Consider the following 22,297-nt stretch of genomic DNA (forward strand, 5'->3'; position numbering starts at 1 on the left):
TTCAACCCTATCAAAAATTAACAGTAATATAGTTCATAGTTAAGATGATGTGTGGCTCATAGGGGTTACTTACAGGTGTTGGTATTCCCATCCACCTGCTGCCCTTACACTTCTAGGCAGCAGAGGTAGGAATTAGAAACGTGCCATTGAAGAAACCTTGACAAGTTGTTGCATTGGAGCCTGTAAATTCTGCACAGTGCAGCCACAGTATGATGGTGGTGGATGAGGTGCCAAATTGGTTGCTTTGTCCTCGATAATGTTGAGATGTTTTTGTGTTATTAGAGTTGTATTCATCCACACTGTGCAGTGTATTCTGTTGCACTCCTGGCATATGCCATTAGATGTGGAAAGGCTTTGTGGAGTTAGTAGGTGAATTACTTGTCGCAGAATTCTCAGCCCTTGGATAGCTCTTGTAGCCACAACACGTACGTGTCAAATCCAATCAAGTTTATGGTCAATGGTGACCTCCAGAGTGTTGATGAGATAGATCCATCAATGGTAATCTAGCAATCAGCATAATATTTAATCAGAACACTCTTCTAATATATTATAGCATGATACATACTACAAAACTGTTGATTTAAAGGTGATATAATATTCTTATCTCCATGTAACAATAGTTCATTATATTTATAAATTGCTGTATTGACAAATATCTATTTAATTTTCTTAGCTGTAAGTCATGGTGTGCTGCAAATAGTAACTATAGTGCCATCCACTGGTGATAACTGGGCAGTTCAAGCTTTTTCTCATATTGTTCTTGGTGTAGATACAGACTGATGCTGAACATTTCTTGAACAACCTAAGAAAGGATGTACAGAAACCAATAGGATTTGATGCTATCATGAGAGTGAGGACAAACACAGGTGAGACTGCACTATACTAAATAGTAACATACGTTCAAGTAAGAATAAAGGGGGTGTTTCAAAACTGGAGCACATTGAGCTTTAGTCACTATGGCCTGAATTTTCAGTAAGAAGTCTCACAACACCAGGTTAAAGTCCAACAGGTTTATTTGGTAGTAAACATCACTAGCTAGTGGACTAAATAAACCTGTTGGACTTTAACCTGATGTTGTGAGACTTCTTACTGTGTTTATCCCAGTCCAACGCCGGCATCTCTACATCCTGAATTTTCAGTCCAGGCTGGAGGGAGTGCAGATTCGAGACAATTCCCAGCTATGCAAGCTTGACCTAGGAAATGTGCCAGGAAGGTTGGATTTTAATTCCAGGTGAAAATGTGAGTTATGGTAGGCAACCCCGGAAAGAAGTTAGAGGCTGCTGGATGTGGAGGCAAGATGGGTGAAAGGCCAGCCTAGGTGCACCAACACTGTTGAGACTAATAAAACAAAATACAGGCCTCACCTGTTTCACACACACACACACACACACACACACACACACTACGCTCACTACACACGCTACACACTCTCGCTCGCTCACTACACACGCTACACACTCTCGCTCGCTACACACTCTCGCTCGCTCGCTACACACTCTCGCTCGCTCGCTACACACTCTCGCTCGCTCGCTACACCCATGCCAACTTGTGCCCCCACTTCCCATGGCCCATTATAGCTCTTAGTACCAATTCATGTCAACTCGTGCCCATTATCTTTGCCCTCACTTCAACCATGCCAGCTCACTTAATATCTACCATGGCCAGACCTCAGGACCCATGCTGAGATTAAATGTAGCTCTTAAGTGTCTATTGATGAATTAATTTGAAAACCACACACTCATTGATTTTAAAAAGTAAGTACATTTAACTTCCCTTAACCTCCTTTTGCAAACGAGCATCTGTATTCCAGAGATTTAGCTGAGCGCCAAATTCTCCATCCTCGCTAACAGCAGCAGCAGGACGTGAGCGACATATCAATTGCTAAAATCAGATCTGACTGTGGCAGCTGCAGTTTAATATGTGCTGTAGTTTCTATGAAACATGCATATAGAACCTGACCCCACCCTTCACACCTTTGAACATGGTAGAGGCTGGGCTTGGGGACAGGACTTCTAGATCTGGGCCTCCACCACCATTTTTGTTAATATGGAGAGGCTCTCACCTGCACAAAAGTTTGGATCTATGACAGTGAAGTGAAGATGTCAGCCGTGGCTCAGTTGGTAGCACTTTCGCCTCTGAGTCACAAGGTTCCTTGTGCAAGTCCCATTCCCAGGACCTGAGCATACAATTCTAAACTGAAAGTCCAGTGCAGTCCTGAAGGAGTGCTGCAATGCCAGAGGAAGTATATTTGGATGAGGTTTTAAACCAAGGCCCAATCTTACTACTGAAGTGGATGTAAACAATCCCGTGACACTATTTCAATAATGCAGTGGGGGAGTTTTTCCATTATCCTGGCCAATATTTAACCTCCAGTCAATACCTCAGAAACAGATTAGCTGGACATTATCACATGTCTGTTGGTGGGACTTTGTGTAAATTGGTTGCTGCATATCCTATATTACAATCATAGCTACGCTTTCAAATTGCCTCATTGGCTGGAAGCACTTTGAGAGATCCAGTGGTTATGAAAAGTGCTAAATAAATGCAAGTCTTTCCTCTTTTTGTCAACATAAACAGGACATTAAATTGTAATGGGCGCAAAACAACTTTTTTTTTAAAACTTTTTCACAAAATAGTGCAATTGAAATCACAGTATGACATTATGAAAGAATCAGTCATAGAGTCATTATTTGCAGAGAAGGAGGACATTTGGTTCATTGAATCTCTGCTGACATTCTGTACAGCAATCCAATCACCCCAATTTTCCTGCAGTATTCCAGTAGTGCTGGAAGTTTATTTCCATCAAGTGCCGATCCAATTTCCTTTTGAAATCATCCATCATCTCTGCTGGTACCCCCAACCTTGTAAGCAACGGGTTTAAGGTCATCATGTGATTCAAATAGAAATGGGATTGGCCTGGATTCAGTCGCCAGCAGCAACCATTTGATATACATACATTTGTCCACAAACCTTTCATAGGCTTTTGCACTGGAACTTGCAATGATTACAAATCTATTTCAGTGCACCGGCCATCTCAGAGAATTGAGAACCCATATGAACATGACCAGCAACTGCGTATCTATACAGATTAAAGAACCCTTGCAGTGGCATGCAGAATCTGAACCAGGAAACTTAAGTTAAAATATTTAACGTTGAATCAAGTAGAGAAAGCAAAATATCAAGGGAAAGAAATGATGTGGATATGCTGGCGTTGGACTGGGGTAAACACAGTAAAAAGTCTGACAACACCAGGTTTAAGTCCAACCGATTAAATTTACTATCAAATAAATCGGTTGGACTTAAACCTGATGTTGTCAGACTTTTTACAAGGGAAAGAAACACAGGATTGAGAGAAAGAGAGGGATAAGGGAGCCAAGAAGAAAATGTTTTAAAAATTGATTAGTTAAAATCTGAAGGAACAAGATTTCACATTTAGAAAAGTAAAATTTAAATTCTGGAGAGACTTTTGGCAGCAGTTCAAACTTAACACACTATTTATATCGGACAAACACAGAACTTTTTCTGGTGAGTCTACCACAACTTCACATCCTAAATTAATGTGAACACTGAGATTCTGGTGTAGCAATGTTTCCAGAGGAATTGGTTAATTTGGGCAGCAGCCTCCTGATTTTTGTGTTTATGTGCGGTCATCAGAATTTGCAGTCCATTCACTCTTTAACCATAATTTTTACAGCAAAATCTGTGCCGTTGTGTTTAATAGCTTCAAGCATTTTTTTTTTTGTTTCCCTTCCTGATTGCAGCATCAGAAATAAAAACAGGAAATGGTGAAATCACATCCATTATCTGCAGTTTCCACTGGAGCTGAAGAGACTACTGTGATTTAGTAAAAGTTTATAAGATTTTGTGAGACTGGATGTAGAAAGACAGTTTTATCAAGAAAGGCTATTTATCAAGAGTCACTGAGTAGGGATCATTGTTGTCAAATTACACTGTATTTCCTGTCACTACACTGGAACAGGAAGTAAGTGCTACTGATGCTTCACTACCCTCTTGCTGCACAACTCACTGTTCACTCGCTGCCCAGCTCACTGCACACCTCACCGACGCTGCTACTTGCTGCCTCTTGTTGGCTCTCTCCCAGAGCTAAACAGCCAGCAAAAGTGGAAACAGTGCAGTAGGCATGTCTGTGAGGTTTGGGGAGAGGCAGCAAGTGAGGTGTCAAGGAGTTGGGCATTGATCAGGAGGAATCCCTAACTGTTCTTTAATACTGGTGTCACTGGCCGTGACGTCACGGGCACTGCAGCTATGGCCGGAATTCTCCGCTTTTGCAAGACCCACTACTACTGTCAGTGAGAACGGAATATATGGCACTCAGCCAAATTTCCTTTCACGGCAGCGAGATCGGAGAATCCCAGTCACGGGCAAAATTGGAGAATTCTGGCTTGAATGTGTGATGAGTGCATCCTCTGTTATTGCAGTGACAGCAAGTTCAACTGTTAAACTATCGCATAAGGAAGTTGGAGAGATGTTTAGGTGAAATTTCTTCTTAGGAAGTGTTGTTTAAGCATGGAATTCTTCACCACAGACATGATTGAAACTGAGAACTTTGAATATATCCAATAAGTATGTAAATAGAAGCAAATACAAGATATTGGGAAGGGAGGAAGGCTTGGGCATTCATTTTAGATTGCAAAGAGCCAGCACAGACACGGTAGGCCAAATGTCCTATCCTGTGAACTTTTATGTTTTGCTGGAACATTGAGTAGCAATCGGATTCATTTAAAATTTTTAAGTGACACCCCAGATTAGATAGATGTTCAGTTTAAGATGGCCACAGGGACACAGAAGACACAAGAGATTAGATAAACACAGACTTGAGGAAACATGAAATGCAGTAAATCTACAATAAACCATATATTCATGAATATTGGAAATATCAGAAATGAGATACTGCAAGTTGTTGTAGCAAATTGTAAGATGGAAAGGAATGTAACATTCAAATGTATAGAGCGTTTAAAAATGCCAGGATTGATGGAAAGGAAATGGAAATAAATTACCCTAGTTAGTTACATCTGATTCAAAAAAAAATCCGAACTATCATTAGGATACATTAAAGACAACAAGTCAACCAGAAAAGATCTAACAGAAAATAAGAATGTTGTATAACATTAGGAAACTAATTGGAACGGTAGCCCTCAGCCAAATAAATATAAAGCACTTTAAAGTCAAAATTGATAAGTGCAATTGGCCTCATAACCCAAGTGCATCAGGATCATTATGAGAGGTAATGCTCACCTAATATCCAAGAATGACTGAGATAATATCTAAGAAGTAGAAGCCACCGTACCCCGATGGTCAGCAGCCACAGGGTGATTATTTTTAGAATGATTCAGGTGTAACGAAGGCAGGAGCAAGGCATATTGCTTGAAAAGCATTCAGTTAAGGAATCTAAAGCAATTGGATTGAATGGGAATGTTAAACAACACTTAAGAATACTAAAGATACTGAGCAAATATACACCTGATAGTCTTAGATTAAGAAAATGTGAACCCAAAAATAATTACCAAATTAAAAGTGAGATTAAAAGAAAACATTCTTGTACTAATCATGAAAGGAGAGCAAAAGAGGCTTACTTGGAATCATTACGGGTAAGGTAGGAATTCAGCAAGATAGCTTCAGTATTTAATAGAGCGTTAGAAGAAGCATAACTGCAGAGACAAATTTTCCACATTGCCAGTGTTGTAGCTTTGCTGGACCAGCATGGCTAGGAGTGTGGCTAGTTCTGAGCAGTAACATTGTCCGAATGTTGTCTGGGCCAATAGCTTTTGCAGTATCTAGTGTCTTCAGCTGTTTTTTGATATCACATGGAATGAGTTAAATTGTCTGAAGGCTGCCATCTGTGATGCTGAGGACCTCAAGAGGGGGCCAGGATGGATCATCCATTTTGTGCTCCTAGCTGAAGATGGTTTCAAATGTTTCAGCTTTATCTTTCATGCTTGGGTGCTGAGCTTTCCGTCATTGAGGATGGTGATTTTTGTGGAGACATTTGCTCCCATCCATTGTTTGATTGTCCACCACCATTCATGACTGGATGTGGCAGGTCTGCAGAGCTCAGATCTGATGATCTGTTGGTTGTGGATCACCTAGCTATCCTGCTCCAATAAGTCATATGGGGTTCAAAATATTAACTGAGTTTCTCTCTCCAACGACGTTATCCTGACCATCTGAGTTTTTCTAACATATTTTGTTTTTATTTCTGATCTTCAACATCTGCAGTGTTTTGTTTAAATATCTACCACATGCTGCTTTTACTGTTTGGCATCCAAGTATTTCTGGATTGTAGCCTCAACAGGTTGGCACCTCATTTTTTTTGGTATGTCCGGTGCTTCAGTTAAAATCAAAGATGCTCAAGAAGGTAGAATTGGAGGAGCACAGCTATCTTAGGGGATTGTAGTTTTGGAGAAGATTACAGAGTCAGAGTGGAGCTCTGCCACTGCCCATCAGACCAGATTCCTACGAAGGTATCCCCTGGGCAGAACTCACATTGTTCTCTCATTTCTCTTCTATTTCCTGTCATGTTCTTCAAGCTCATCTTGTTTATGAGATCCATCTCCATTTCCATGGATCCAATTCCCACCAATCTGCTAACCACCCAGCTTTCATTCCTGGTCCCCGTGTATGTTGATATTGTTAATGGTTTTCTTTCCTCAGATCTTTTTGACGCTTCTTCAAATCTCCAGTCATTAACCATCCTCATAAAACCACCCTTGACCATCCTCACCGCTAGTGACTTTGCAAAATACCACCCCATTTCCAAACTTCTTCTCTCCAAAGTAATTGAATGGTTCAATTGATAGCACTCTTGTCTCTGAATCATTAAGTTGTTGGTTCAAGTCCCACTACTGGACTTGAGGTCAAAAATCACATAAGGTTACTCCAATGCAATATTAACAGCTTATAGCATTTTAATGGTGCCTCTGAGTGAAGGAATCATCAGCATTTTTTTTCTGACTTGGCACTCCTTACCTGTGGTATCCCCCAAGGATCTATCCTTGCCGCTCTTTTGTTTCTTATCTACTTCAACCCCCTTAACAAAATTACCCAAGCAATCTTTGTCAGTTTTTCCACACTTGTGGACAACACCCACTCTACTTCACCACCATCTTTCTTGACTCCCCCACTGTTTCTGAATTGGCACATTGCTTGTTTGACCAGCATCCAGAAACAAAATGTTTTTCAGCACTGTGGAACTGCAAGTTATTCTTGAATTATGTCAGCATGGGAAGAAGTGGAATAGAACATTTCAGGGCTTGATCTTGGGATCATGACTGTTTCTATTTGATATAAATTGCCTCGATTTCAAATCTCAGTACAGAACTGTTGGATTTGTAGATGATACAAAACTAGGAGAGCAATGAGGAGGGCTGAAAAAGAGAAACATCCATTGTTACCCAGATTTTGTGGATGAGGACTTCATGCACATGGTCATCAACTGGTGAGGGTTCTCACTCAGTTTGACCTTCATTTCGTACAAATGTTGCAATAAATATCCCTCGGCCTTCTGTCTCCAACGTTCTTTTTTATCCTTAGCTGAGTCAATTTAAATGTTGCTCAAGTGTCTAATTGGCCTCTATGCTCTATTTGCAAATCTGCTATAATATGCAGCATCCATGTGTTGGTGAAATAAAGAATTAAAAGGATTAATGAGACGCAGGCGTTTTCCCAGAAACATTCCGTAATCCACAATTAACTCCAAATGTGTGTCGAAAGTAATTTCTAGCTTGTGGTTTCAAAATCATCAGTGAAAATGTCCCACTGTTCATCAGTTTCTCGGCAAACACAAAGCATCCCCCATTCTTGCAAAACCCATGTATATCACATCAACCTGATTATATTTGCATGGCTTACAAATGGGTTTCATTACACTACTTAGTATTTGTCAAAGAATGTCATTAAGAAGCCAAAAATATTTTATTAAGTTTAGGCCATAACGAACAGCATTTAAAATCAAGAGTCTGTTAGCTCCACATTTTGCTGCACTAAAGGGGATGGAATAATTCTTTGACAAAGAAAAATTCAGAAGAATCTAAAATATTCATAAAATAGGCAGCTTGACAAAGAGCTAGAAGCAATGGGCATAATCCTTTTTCTGTGATGTCATTTATTATTTTAAATATTTAGCAAAATTTGCATTAAAAACTCTTGCAATTAAAAACAAGATAATCCAAAAAAGATAAATTATATTGAAAAATGCACAGTGGAGACTTCGTTGCAAAAAAGGCCTTAGCAGTGCAGAAGTTCACTGATTTGATTATATTGTACAGGGTTATATTGTACATTGATTAACCTAAATTTAAATAACTATTATTCCACAACAGTGGTTAAAATGGTTACGTGGTTTTCAGAAGTTTTATAGATAACACAACAATTTTGGATTAAAATTGATGTGTTTTAATTTATGTGAAGTAAACAATAACCAGGACAGAAAGTTTTCCCATGATGTTGAGCAGAACCTTCCATGGAGTGGCAGTCATGGTCGCATTGCCATTCCACTCATTTTTACTTAACCAAGCCTGAAGTTGCACAAAACTCTCTGGACGTCTGATCCGGGTCTACTGAGGAATGACCAGCATTGCTACTTCAGGAGTCCTTTCTGTGCAGTGCAGCAGAGTTAGAGAAGTGAAGCTATGCCCCTTTTTACAACAACAACTACCATAAACCAGTAAGTGGAGCTATCGAGTGTTTAATGCAAGTAGGATGTAGGCAGCGGGATGAAGAGGGTAGTCGGGTGGAAGTGGAGAGGGTGCTTGGGGGGGGATAGGGGATTTGCTGATATAAATCAGTAAACAGTGGTATTGTGTGGTTAGTGGGGGTGTAAGCTGGTTAGTTGGTGGGGGGAAGTGAAGGAAGTTTAGTCAGAGAATGAGGGTTTATTTAGGGTGGAGGGTGGTTGGGGCTGGGAGAGTTGGGTGGGTAATCTTGGGGATGGTGGAGGTTGGCTGCAGGTATGGGGGGCATCAGGAGAGATCACAGAGGATGTGGGTAGTTAGTGGCTGAGCTAATGGAGGTAGTCGGCATAAGGGATTGTGGGGTTTAGTCAAGAGTCTGTGAGGGTAGTTGAGGGTTGTAGGATTAGGGGCTTGGGATAATAGTCAGGAAGTCGGGGGGTGATTGAGTTTGGTGCTGAGAGGATTTGGTGGAAAGGATGTGGGGGTAGTTTGGAGGTGGAAGATGGGGTTAATCAGGGATGTAGGGGCATGAATGGTCAGAAAAGGATGAGGAAGAGTTGGGGTCGGAATGTTGGGTAGTCAGATTTTGGTATGTGGAGGCTAGTCAGGTTTGAGGTGTGAGGGGTAGTTGTGGTTTTGAAAAAGTTGGTAATATCAGGTGTATGGTGGGGGGATTGTATGGAAATGGGTGACCCAGAGGGGGCTCGGGGAGTGGGTGGGATGAGCAGTAGTATAGTTACCCGGGAATTGGAAGTGACTTTAATCTTTCTAACTTTTTCTGGGTTACTATTCTGATAAGAGTGTAGGAACCATCCAAAGTCTCCGATTTAAGTAGTACTTTTGAAATGTTCCAGATGCAGTGTAATTGCCCAACAGAAATTAAAACACTTCCTGGGCAATTTCCATGTAGTCTTTACATAGAGATTTCCAGAGGTCCCCCAGTGTATTTTATGGGGTACAACCTCCTGGAGAACTGGAGATATCAGCTATTATTTTAATGTATTATGAATGATCGATACAAGACAAAAATGGCAAAATTGTGCCTTTGTATGACTTTTTATAATGGTAAAGGATTATAATCTCTCATTAAATGCCCAGGGCAAGATTCTCTGATCTTATCCATGGCTGTCCCATTGCCAACGATAATGGAGAATTTGGTGCTCAGCCAAAATTCCATTCACTGCAATGGTACTGGCGAATCCCAGCCGTGGACAAGTTTGGAGGTTTCGGCACTAAGTTAACAAGTGTTGAACAGCTGCCCTTTACAGATGTGGAAACCAGTGATGCATGTAACTGTTTCTTAGCATCTTTTTCATGTTCTCTGCACATTCTGTATATTATTTTTAAAAATATTTTATCTGTCAAGGCTTCAGAGCAACTGACTTCTTGGGTTCCATGTATATGAACAACACAACAGATGTGGAAGTGGCTGCCATTGACTGTGATAAGGCGATCACTGTAGAATTCAAGCATGATGACAAACTCAGTGAAGAGAATGGAGCCTTAATCCAGGTATAATGCATCAATACAACTGAACTCCCCACAAAATACAAAAAGAGTTTCCAAAACATAACACTTGTCGGATTGTTTTACAAAATGGCAGTCAACTCTGCTAACTTGCATTTAGGTTAAAATTTGATAGCGGCCAGGAATGCAGTGGTAAAAGAGGCAGTGGCATGGAATGGTAGACACAATGAGCAAAAGAATACCACCGAGTTCTTCAACCAGCATCGCCAATGACAGTTTAATTAGTCATGCATCTTGCTGTCATATGCAGCACCTTAATGTATAAATTGATTGTTGCATAACAACTACACTTCAAAAATAATTATTTGATAAAGGTCAAGAGAGGCACTACACAGTAGCCAGTTTTCTGGCCGTTCCCGCCAGCGGACTCTTCTGGTCCTGCTGATGGCAACCTTCTACCATGGGCTCCCCAACATGAAGCAACGAAGCAATGGAAATACCGATTGACAGCAACAGGATCAGAAGATCCCATTGCTAGTCAGTGGCAGACTGCTAAGGCCACTGTAAAACACGCCTGGGGATGGAGAATGGGTACATGCTAGTTCTTTCTTCCCTCTTTCTTTCTATTTATCTTTCTTTCTGGCTTTTTTCTCCTTGGTTCAGGATGGTAGGCTTTCAATATTAACCATTCCATCATTGAGTGTGACCGAGATGCTGCTTAAATGAAGAATACAATAAGCTACAGAAAAATGCCATCTTCAACCCTCTAATATGTCAACTCTCCTCCTCTCTCACTAAAGCTGTTCACAACCACAAGTCAGGACTGTGATGGAATACTCTCCACTTGCTTAGATGTGGTCAGCTCCAACAACATTGAAAAAGCTCAATAGCTTCTAGGGCAAAGCAGTCTGCTTGCTTGGCACCCCATCCATTACCAGTGTAGATCAGCAGTCGTGTGTACCATCCATAAGATGCACTGCAACAAATTACCAAGGCTCCTTTGACAGCACTTTCCAAACTCATGGTCTGAGCCCTGTGGAGGGTCAAGAGCAGCAGACACATGGGAATGCGTCCATTTCTAAGTCATGCACCACCCTGACTTGGAAGTATATTCTTATTTTTTCAGTGTCACTGGGTCAAAATCTTGGCACTTCCTCATTAACACCAAGGTAGGTCTACCCACGTCAGATGAACTGCAGCGGTTCAAGACATGGCTTATAATCAGTACTCAAGGGTAATTAAGAATGAGCAATGGATATTAAAATAACATTAATGGTAGAAAGTTCAGCGCAAATAGTTTCCTCATAATCTTATTTGATTGGCTTTATGCCAAAGGAATAGAGGAGAAGAAAATAATGAGTTTTTTAAAAGGTATTTGCATTTATTTGGCATTTATCATGATTTCAGGACTTCATAAAGTACATAACAGCCAATTAAGTATCTTTTGAAGTGCAGTCACCATTGAACTGTCAGCCTAGATTATGCTTTGAACCTCTGGTGTGGGACTTGAACCCACAACGTTCTGACTCGCAGGTGACAGTGTTAACACTGAGGCAAGGCCGACACCTAAATAATAATAAATAATATTTTAAATGTTATGGCAAAATACTTAATCATATTCCACTGGACTATTACAGATAAAGTTACACAATACCAGAAGTGTGCAAACAAACTACCCAATGGTGCTGCAGTTTTTGTATAAGTGAACACATCACTTCTGTATAAACTGAAACATTTCAATCTTATAATATTACACTCAGATCCCACCTTAACCTTTAAACTAACAGAAGTGTGAAAAGTTTGAAGACTTCAGGACAAACAATGCAATGATAAACTGAAAGTAAAATTCTCTTTTGGGCTAAATATAGCATTTATTAAACAAAAGCAGAACAAGATTTAGACCATGTTTATATTACATTTTTCTTTCAGATTTATAGTTATTTATTTCTCAACATAAATGAAACCATCCAGTTTTCCTAAGAATCAATTAACCAGCTCATGATGAAACTGATAATTTTGTAAGCAACTCATAAACAAAACAAGTTGCAGTAAAGTAGTGTTAACAAGGAACAGCATCAAAAGAACATCACAGTGAATGATGCTGTATTACTTAGAGTTACAGGAATACTTTGACATAAGGTGACCATATATGGATTGTCATGTTGCTGGGATGGATTGTTTGATGCTGATAGGGAGTGCAATCCATAGTGTTGCAATGGAAAATTTTACCCCAGCTTTATTAGAAAGAAGGCAATTCAAGATGCAGGTGTGGCTTCTAAAGTCTAAGTGGTTCAAGTTTGTACTTCTCGTACTTGGCTGCATGTGGCAGGAATTGAAGGTGCCGTGGGAAGCTGGAATTTCTAACTGTATCCATAACGGATGAAAATTTTGCAGGGCAAAATTCTTTAAGTTCCCAATTTGCTTGGCCTGCACATGAAACTTAATATCAGACATGCAAGTTCATAATCTTTATCCTAAAGACGTCACCAGGTCACTCTATTCACAAGTATTACTGTGCTGAAATTTTCTATCATTGTTTGTCTTTCTTAATTGTTATTTGTTTCTTGCATTAATGCAGTATATTTTTCATATTTAACTAAGTAGGTGGTTAAAATGGATTAAAAGCTATAGCTTACGAATTAGAAGCACAAAGAATACATATCATGTGCTTTGTTTTTTTTTCCCCAGTGTGCCTTGCTGTATACTAATGTTGCTGGGCACAGACGTCTGCGCATCCACAATCTGGCTCTGAACTGCAGTTCCCAGCAAGCTGATTTGTACAAGAGCTGTGAGACAGATGCACTTATCAATTTCTTTGCCAAGTCAGGCAAGTAATTTGTCATTTAAAATGGTTTTAATTCCCCTTGTTTTTTTTCTCTCCCTCCATCCCATTTGCACTATCTTGCCTCAGTTGACCATCTAGGGATAGACTGCAAGAGTATGCAATGGAACCATCCAGACAAATGTTCCTCCTTCCACATAATTAATCTGCTTATGATAAGAGAACTTGGTTTTGGCTTCAACCTGACATGGAATATTATATATAGCAAATGCTTACTGAACTGCTGCCTGTTTTGGGCACTAGTTGAATTTACCCACCTTGTGCTCTAACATGCAGCCCACAGCAGCATTTATAATTTCTCTAACAGTCCAGTGTGTCCTATTCATTTGATACACATGACGTCCTCCCTCTACTGAGTTAGTGTTTGGATATACAAATATTAACACTGCTCTTGGCTTGCCACATATGACCAATGAATTTCTATCAGTGCCAATATTTTATCTGAAAAATCAACAACACTCTTTATCACAAATAAACTGGATGCCCCATTTGATAAAGTCAGCAATATAAAACTTTAAAATTGGATAATTAACAGTTCTTATTTTAATGTGTTTTGATTTATTAGATCAGCAAATTTTAAACTGCTTTACAGCAGTGAATTTATACAGTGTATCGAAGCTCTCCCAAACTTGGAGCAAGGTCTGCACTCATTCAATAGTGTTGGAATGTGCCTGCTTGACTGAGCTTTGTTCTGCTGCTATAAATACGCAAACTACATTATCAGCTTGGGAACACTTTTTTAAGTGCCACAGCTGACATTATGAAGGATTGTTACAATCTGAATGTTTGTGTTTATGAATATACAGAGAAGCCTTTGAACTGTAGGTGAACTGCAACTCAGTTAAGTTAGTCTTGTATTAGCTAGCCTGATTTTATCTACCTAAAACCTAAAAAGAAGCCCTTTTTTGTTCAGTGTAAAATGTGTGCCTTAATAAATATAAATGACTCACTTCCCAATGATTAATCCAAATAGAATTCTAGTCATATTGATATCACATGTCATCAGGCAGTCAAAGCAGTTGTTTTCTTTGCAAACGGCTGTAATTATGGCACTACATCACCACGATCTCAAAATGGTACATTACATCAACATGTTCCTTTGTGAATACTATATTTGTTCATTTAAGATTATATTTCCAACTTCGTTAGCAATAATAGAATCTCAATCCATGATTTTAGTATTAGTATAAAGATGAAACAAATTTGCTCCAGTGCTAACTTGGAGCATGCCAACAGTCAGCCCCTTCCCCCTCACCCCACACACACACACACACACACACACACACACACACACACACACACACACACACACACCCAAAACCCCCTTATTCTCTTTACTCTCTCACCTAGTTGCAATTGAACATTTTCCATCTCAAACCAGATGATTCTCTGTACATGAAGACATTGTTCCTGTGCATCACAACAGAGTCGAGCATTAATAGCCTCTGGCAGTGGCTATCCTATGGAGACGTGTAGGTATTTTGGCTAAGATTAACTCAGAGGGTTTGAAGGCCCTGTTTAGCGAGCCAGGATGATTTTCCCTGGGGCTGAAGGCTGCCCCCCCCCCCCCCCCCCATAAAAGATGTGGATATGCCGGTGTTGGACTGGGGTAAACACAGTAAAAAGTCTGACAACACCAGGTTTAAGTCCAACCAATATTTGATAGTAAACTCCACAAGCTTTCGGGGTTTGTCCCTTCGTCAGGGGAATGGCAAGTTCTGGCCTCAGACAGAGCATATAATGCACAGACAGTTTACAGATTACTGATTAGAATGCAAATCTTTACACCTAACCTGCTGTTCAAGTCCTAAAGTGGCTGACATTGTGAGTGGAAGGAGCACTGATCACAGGTTAAAGAGATGTGTATTGTCTCCAGACAGTACAGTAAGTGAGGTTTTGCAAACCCAGACAAGTCACGGGGGTTACAGATCGTGTGACATGAACCCAAGATCCCTGTTGAGACCGTCCTCGTGTGCGGAACTTGGCTATCAGTCTCTGCTCAGCGACTCTGCGCTGTCGTGTGTCGCGAAGGCCGCCTTGGAGAATGCTTACCTGAAGGTCAGAGGCTGAATGTCTGTTCCCTTCCTGTTGGCGAACACTTCAGTGGTCACGGGCATTCAGCCTCTGACCTTCAGGTAAGCATTCTCCAAGGCGGCCTTCACGACACACGACAGCGCAGAGTCGCTGAGCAGAGACTGATAGCCAAGTTCCGCACACATGAGGATGGTCTCAACAGGGATCTTGGGTTCATGTCACACTATCTGTAACCCCCGTGACTTGTCTGGGTTTGCAAAACCTCACTTACTGTACTGTCTGGAGACAATACACATCTCTTTAACCTGTGATCAGTGCTCCTTCCACTCACAATGTCGGCCACTTTAGGATTTGAACAGCAGGCTAGGTGTAAAGATCCGCATTCTAATCAGTAATCTGTAAACTGCCTGTGCTTTATATGCTCTGAGGCCAGAACTCTCCATTCACCTGACAAAGGGACAAACCCCGAAAGCTTGTGAGTTTACTATCAAATATCGGTTGGACTTAAACCTGGTGTTGTCAGACTTTTTACTGTGGTTCCCCAGTAAAAGCACAATGGAACAGTTGAAGTCACCAAACCAGTCAATGTAGTCAGAAAATTCCCTTGTACCTGGATCCATTTGAAGAAGTGTTTCACTGCTTTTAGGAGAAAGCTGAAGATGGGTACGAAATACTCTTTATTTTTCAATTTCTGATGAGACCTGTATGTGTGTGTGTGTGTGTGTGTGTGTGTGTGTTATGGTTCAGGTTAGGAACTCCAAAGTGTTTTAAAAGCCTGCCTGAATCATAAGTTTTGCATTTTGAATTTGGCTAGGATAAGCATGAAATGTTTCACTTCAGGAATGATTCAAAAGACCCACTAAGGAGCCTTTATCAAACAAAGTTTATTTAAGAATATAGTTAACATATATGGAAAGAAAATTAGCAAGAACTTTTATCAATACAAACGAGAAACAAAACAACCAATGTAATTTATAGCCCTTAATAAATATGCATAAACTGTCCCAATCAAAACCAAAACCTCCCATAGACAATAGACCCTTTTCACAGGTATAACACACATAGACTAATGCTCACATGACTAATGGAAATTTGAGTCATTTGGTTGAAGACTGCAGTTCTCTGGTTTCACTCAATGGTTTGAAGACAAGACAGCTTCCCAAAGCACCAGAGAGGCTCTGATCCAGCCCCAGCAACAATAGATTGTCACTTTCAGAAAACCAACAGAATTTTCAAAACAACAGGGACGGAGGGAGCTTGCTGTCTCTTCCAAAACTCAACTCCCACCTACAGCTCCAAACTGAAACTGAAAATGAAGCCCCTATCACCTGAGCAGCACAGTTTTTTTTCTCCTCCCAACAATGACATTACCTAACACTGTGAGCATGAGTTTTTAAAAACTCTTAAAGATACACTAACATCACAGATGGAATAAACTTCAGTTGGGAATTACTTCAGTATCTGGGAACTGCCATCTGCAGTATTGTGCATACATTCTTTGATCATTCTAAGCTTTATATGGCACAGTGGAAGATGAAACTGGGAGGTCAGGAACATTAGAACGATCTAAGGTGAAATTACCTATGCTGATGTGGGATTTTAAGTGGGTGCAGCAACTACCTTTGGGTGCTCATTCCTAGTAACATTTTCTAACAACAATCCAGTTATCATAGATGACATAATGACTACTTCATTCCACTATTTTTCATATTCTTAATATTGTTTATTGAAATCTGGCAAAACTAATTGCATTGGTCAGTGTAAATTTTGTTCTGATGGTACCTTTTTGTCTGAGTCAGAAGTTTATGGGTTACAAAATGTGTTCAATTGCCAAACAGTTTTTTTAGAAATTAACTTCTTTATTTCCTTGCATGAGTCAAAACATGCACTTATCAAGATGCAGGGACTGCTGGGGCTGGAAATAATTTTTCACTTCTGATATTCCACCTCATAAAAAATACAAAATGGAAGGACAGTGTGCACCAAATTGTTTTGACATTAAATTTTCTGTTAAAGTGGAGGAGTTCTGTACTTGGCATCAAGTATTCCTTAAGCATCACACTTCGTTTGCAATTATCCATAACCTTATGACAATAAGTACATTCCTTACTTGAGGATTGCAAACATTTTGATTAACAAGCGCTCGTGAGAGGATCCAAGCATTAAGAGCATAAGAACTAGGGGCAGGAGTAGGCCACCTGGCCCCTCGAGCCTGCTCCGCCATTCAATAAGATCATGGCTGATCTTTTCATGGACTCAGCGTCACTTACCTGCCAACTCGCTATAGCTCCTAATTCCTTTACTGATCAAAAATTTATCTTCCCTTGCCTTAAAGACATTCAATGAGGAAACCTCAACTGCTTCACTGAGCAGGGAATTCCACAGATTCACAACCCTTTGTGTGAAGAAGTTCCTCCTCAACTCAGTCCTAAATCTGCTTCCCTTAGTTCAAATTTTACCTGCCAGTGGAATCAACTTTCCTGCTTTTATCTTATCTATTCCCTTCATAATCTTATATATTTCCATCAGATCTCCTCTCATTCTTCTGAATTCCAATGAGTGTAGCCTCAGTACTCCACATAAGTCAACCCTCTCAGCTCTGGAATCAACCTAGTGAACCTCCTCTGCACCCCCTCCAGTGCCAGTATATCCTTTCTCAAGTAAGGAGACCAAAACAGTACACAATACTCCGCACCAGCACCTTATACGGATGCAACATAACCTCGCTGTTTTATAAATTCCATCCCTCTACCAATAACAGGCAAAATTCCATTTGCCGCCTTAATTACCTGCTGCACCTACAAACCATCTCCTTGTGATTCTTGCACAAGGACACCCAGGTTTCTCTGCACAGCAGCATGCTGCAATTTTTTATCATTTAAATAATGGTCCATTTTGCTGTTAGTCCTACCAAAATGAACGATCTCACATTTACTAACATTGTACTCCATCCGCCAGACCCTTGCTCACTCACTCAGACTACCTATATCCCTTTGAAGACTTCCAGTATCCTCTGCACACTTTGCTCTGCCACTCTTCTTAGCGTCATGTGTACACTTGACCCCAACTCCAAATCATGTATGTAAATCATAAACATTTGCTGTCCCAACACTGACATCACTAGTCACTGATTGCCCATCAGAAAATCACCCACTTACCCCACTCTTTGCTTTCTGTTGGTTAACAGATCCTCTATCCATGCTAAAACATTATCCATAACATTGTGTACCTTTATCTTATACAGCAGTCTTTGGTGCAGCATCTTGTCAAATGCCTTCTGGAAATCCAGATACACCACATCCACGGGTTCCCCATTGTCCACTGCACATGTAATGTTCTCAAAAATTCCACCAAATTAGTCAAACCTGACCTGCTCTTTGTGAACCCATGCTGCATCTTACCAAAGAGAAAATTTATATCCAGATGTCTCACTATGTCTTCCTTGATGATAGATTCAAGCATTTTTCCTACTACAGAAGCTAAACTAACAGCCTATAGTTATCTGCCTTTTGTCTACCTCCTTTTTTAAACAGTGGCATCACATTTGCTGTTTTCCAATCTGCAGGAACCACCCCAGAGCCCAGCAAATTTTGGTAAATTACCACTAGTGCGTTTGCTGTTTCCTCTGCCATCTTTTGTAGTACCCTGGGATACATTTCATCAGGACCAGGAGACTTGTTTACTTTTAGTCCCATTAGCTTGCCCAACATTACTTCTTCCATGATAATGATAGTTTCTAGGTTCTCACCTGTCATAGCCTTCCTGCCAACTTTTGGCATGTTATTTGTGTCTTCCACTGTGAAGACTGACACAAAATGACCGTTCAATGCTTCAGCCATTTTCTCATTTCTAGTTATTACATCCCCCTTCTCATCCTCTAAAGGACCAATGTTTACTTTAGCCACTCTTTTCTGTTTTATATTTGAAAAAACTTTTGCTATCTGTTTTATATTCTGAGTTAGTTTACTGTTATAATTCATCTTACTTTTCTTTATAGCTTTTCTCGTGGTTTTCTGGTGACCTTTAAAGTTTTCCCAATTTTCTAGTTTCCCACTAATCTTTGCCACTTTGTGTGCATTTTCTTTCAATTTGATACTCTTTATTTCCTTAGATATCCATGGTTATCCCTTTTTCTACAGTCCTTCCTTATCACTTGTGTATACTTTTGCTGAGCACTGTGAAAAATTACTATGAAAGTCCTTCACTGTCCCTCAGCTGCATCATTTCTTAGGCAGACTGAAAAATACAATTTTTCTGAACTTCCCTGCAGCAATCTTTTAAAATTTGCTTGAGTTATTCTCAATGTATTTAAATATAATTAATGTTTTCCATAATGATACTGGTTATTTTACTTGACCACATTAGGCCAGGATTTCCTTGCATGGGGAGTAGGTCTTAAATTTTTTATATTGCTTATTTTATACAGCATACAGAGCCATTCTAAACCAACCACTGAAGACTGTTAGAGAGATACTGGTTAACCAAACTGCTCACATATTGGCTTGTTACAGGAAGAATTGTGCCAGCCCCTCATCAGCTGGCCAGGTGAGTACATTAACCATTCTCAAACCAAATCAGAAATGATGCAATAGATTTATCTATTATCTAAGAAATGATGGATAGAGATTTTTTTTAATTTTTGCCAATTACAGTGGTACTTTCCTAAATTAAAATTAATTGTTACTTGTTTTGCAGGTTTACTTTGGTTGCAATGTAAATTATGATTGCAGTTTGCCACAAAAACATTCACAAACAGTGTGAATATAAATATTGCAACCCAATGTGGCCAACAGATTAGCTTTGTCTGAAACCTGAGTATTTTTTTCACAGGAAGATTTGATTTCATCGTAGAAACTCAAACCATGTTTTGTTCAGTTTAATTACTTGGAAAACCTAAATATCATGGACCTGAACCTCCATGGATAACCACTCCACTTCATCTCTTCCGGAATGGTTATAGAGAGTCTGGGACCTTCCTTTTGATAACCTTACATCTTGCAACGGTTAAAGCCAAAATGAACGCAACCTCCTTTTATTTAGGTTTCTGGAAGTCTGTTGGAAATGAGGCCCAAAAAGTGGGTGAGCAACCAATTTTTGACATGATCAGGGAGCAGAGAGGAAAGAAGCTAGTCTAATTTAAATCTAGTCTAAGAGTTAAATTCTACCAGTCGTGAAATCTAGAGTAACAAGTGTGACTTGCAATTTTGCTCGCTGGCTTTAAATCAACTCCACATGTCTCTTTGATTTTTGAGGAAGCACAAACTGCTGTCAGAATGAAGCTTACTTATCTCCATCTGATCTGAAATCTAAAATATTCCATTCTTACACAAGCATGTAACTTACACAAATAGATCAACGAGCTTCTGACTGATGTTGAATGCGAAATTTAATTTTTGTTGAAGCTTAGAGCCAGATCTTCCTCTTTGAGCTGGGAATTACACATTGGGAGGTTTTCCAATTTTGCAATCATAGCTCCTGTAGAGTTGTCAGGCCCACACTATTTTCAACACAGGATATTGGAGACAGTCTGGAGTTTGGGCTATCACCCTGATGTCAGGAGTTGAACAGATACTAAGGCAGGTTAAAAGATCCACCTCCATTTACTGGAGCCATGGCCCAGTGCCATACATAAATGTTAGAGACCCTATCCCTTCTCCCTTGCATACCACTGCCCCCCCCCTCCAAAAAAAATCCAGTCACCCCCATCAGCCTGTATGCCTCATCAAGACCCCCATGCTTTCCTCCATAATCTCCTTGGCCCTTCAAAGCCCCCTATTCATTCACTTGAACTTGAGTATACACCGTACAAAACTTATGAGCCCTATAGTAACATTAGAAAACCTATTAGATGCACATGAAACTGTCAAAATAAATCAACGACCATTCAACAATTACGTCAAAAAATCTTTATTTGTGAACAGTTTATGAAACACACAGCATTTCAAACTCCACTTAAAAAAGCATTTTTTGTAACGGTTATGAGACTATCAAAATAAATAAACGGGCACTCAAAAGCTCTTCAGAAAAATATAATTCTCTTACAAGCTCATAACTGTCAACCAAAGCAAAGCCCACAGTTCCCTTCTACAACTACTGCTGATCTCAGTCCATTATTTGTGTTTGGCGTTCAACAAGCATTCATAATGGGCACGATTATTCCACCCTGCTATGCTGATCATTTAGAGTAGCAGGGCAAGAAATTTAAACGGGAGGCCAAAAACACAAATTGCGCTCAGTGTCGGGCCATTTGCAATCCTCCCAGACAACATTTGACGACATCATCAGCCTTTTGCCTGGGAAGAATGCGAGGCTGACTTAAATATGCATTAGTTAATTTTAATATCATTAGTGAGCTCGGGACGTAATAGTCTGGCCTCACTTGCCTCTCTGACCTCGCTGGTGGAGGTGCTCACCAGTGAGAATCACAATTGGTCACCACCAACACAGAATTAATGGCCTTACCAGTAGGACCAAAGGCCATTGAAGCCTCCTTGTTGGTAATGATAACCTGGTACTGCCAGCCTTGCACACTGGCAGTGCTCAGCAGGCACCCTTGTACTGTCCACCAGGTAGGGGCCTGAGGGGGCAGGGCTTCACGATGGAGGGGTTTGATGGGGGCAGAGTCAGATGAAGGTGGAGCCAGACAGGAAAGAGGGGGAGGTCTGTAGTAGAGAAGGCTAGGAGAGAACCCTGCATTAGGGGTGAGGGCTGGTGGTGGGGCCATCGATCGGGGTTAAGGCTGCTGGTTGGGAGAAGGTTTTGTGGGGGACTTGGCGGCTGAGGGGGGTTTGTGGGGCAGGTGGCAATTCAGGAGGGGGAGTCCAGGGGATGGAGTTGGTGGGGGCAATGTCTGTGGGACAGGGATGGGATTGACAGATCTCCCATATACTTTGTACATGCTATATAGGAGACCAGGACACATGCCTAACAGTCTACAGCTGGCTTCCCCGGCAAGCTTAGGCTCAGCTCCCCACCCCTTTACTGGCATGAAACGCTTCACTGCCAAAAGATTTGACAGTGTGTGGGAAAATTGTCTGTGGTTGCTCACTGGAAAAACCAAAGTGAAACACTCCAGTTTTCGGACTTTTGTGACACTCAGAATTTTTGGGAGAAAATTCCACCAAATGTGTTTGCATTGCATAACCACATCAATAAAATCCCAGAGCTGAATACATATAAGCCTTTAAAAGAATGGAACAGACTGCCACCTTTTCCCCTTTTTCAAAAGCTGAAAACGTGGCTGACCTGTCAAAAAGACAAAAAT

The 22,297-nt window shown here is 40.4% G+C and overlaps 1 protein-coding gene across 1 annotated transcript in view; it reads left to right on the plus strand.

Moving 5' to 3' along the window:
• sec24d (SEC24 homolog D, COPII coat complex component) overlaps positions 1–22,297 on the plus strand; it is a 145,458-nt gene that overhangs the window by 94,691 nt on the left and 28,470 nt on the right. Inside the window, exons 15-18 of the mRNA XM_080191398.1 lie at positions 770–866; positions 10,057–10,202; positions 12,846–12,984; positions 19,460–19,578. Coding sequence (XP_080047524.1) covers positions 770–866; positions 10,057–10,202; positions 12,846–12,984; positions 19,460–19,578 — 501 coding nt within the window. The remainder of the gene's footprint in view (positions 1–769; positions 867–10,056; positions 10,203–12,845; positions 12,985–19,459; positions 19,579–22,297) is intronic.

The sequence above is a fragment of the Carcharhinus amblyrhynchos genome, chromosome 1, assembly GCF_965287045.1.
Source record: "Carcharhinus amblyrhynchos chromosome 1, sCarAmb.v2.hapA, whole genome shotgun sequence".
Lineage (NCBI taxonomy): Eukaryota > Metazoa > Chordata > Chondrichthyes > Carcharhiniformes > Carcharhinidae > Carcharhinus > Carcharhinus amblyrhynchos.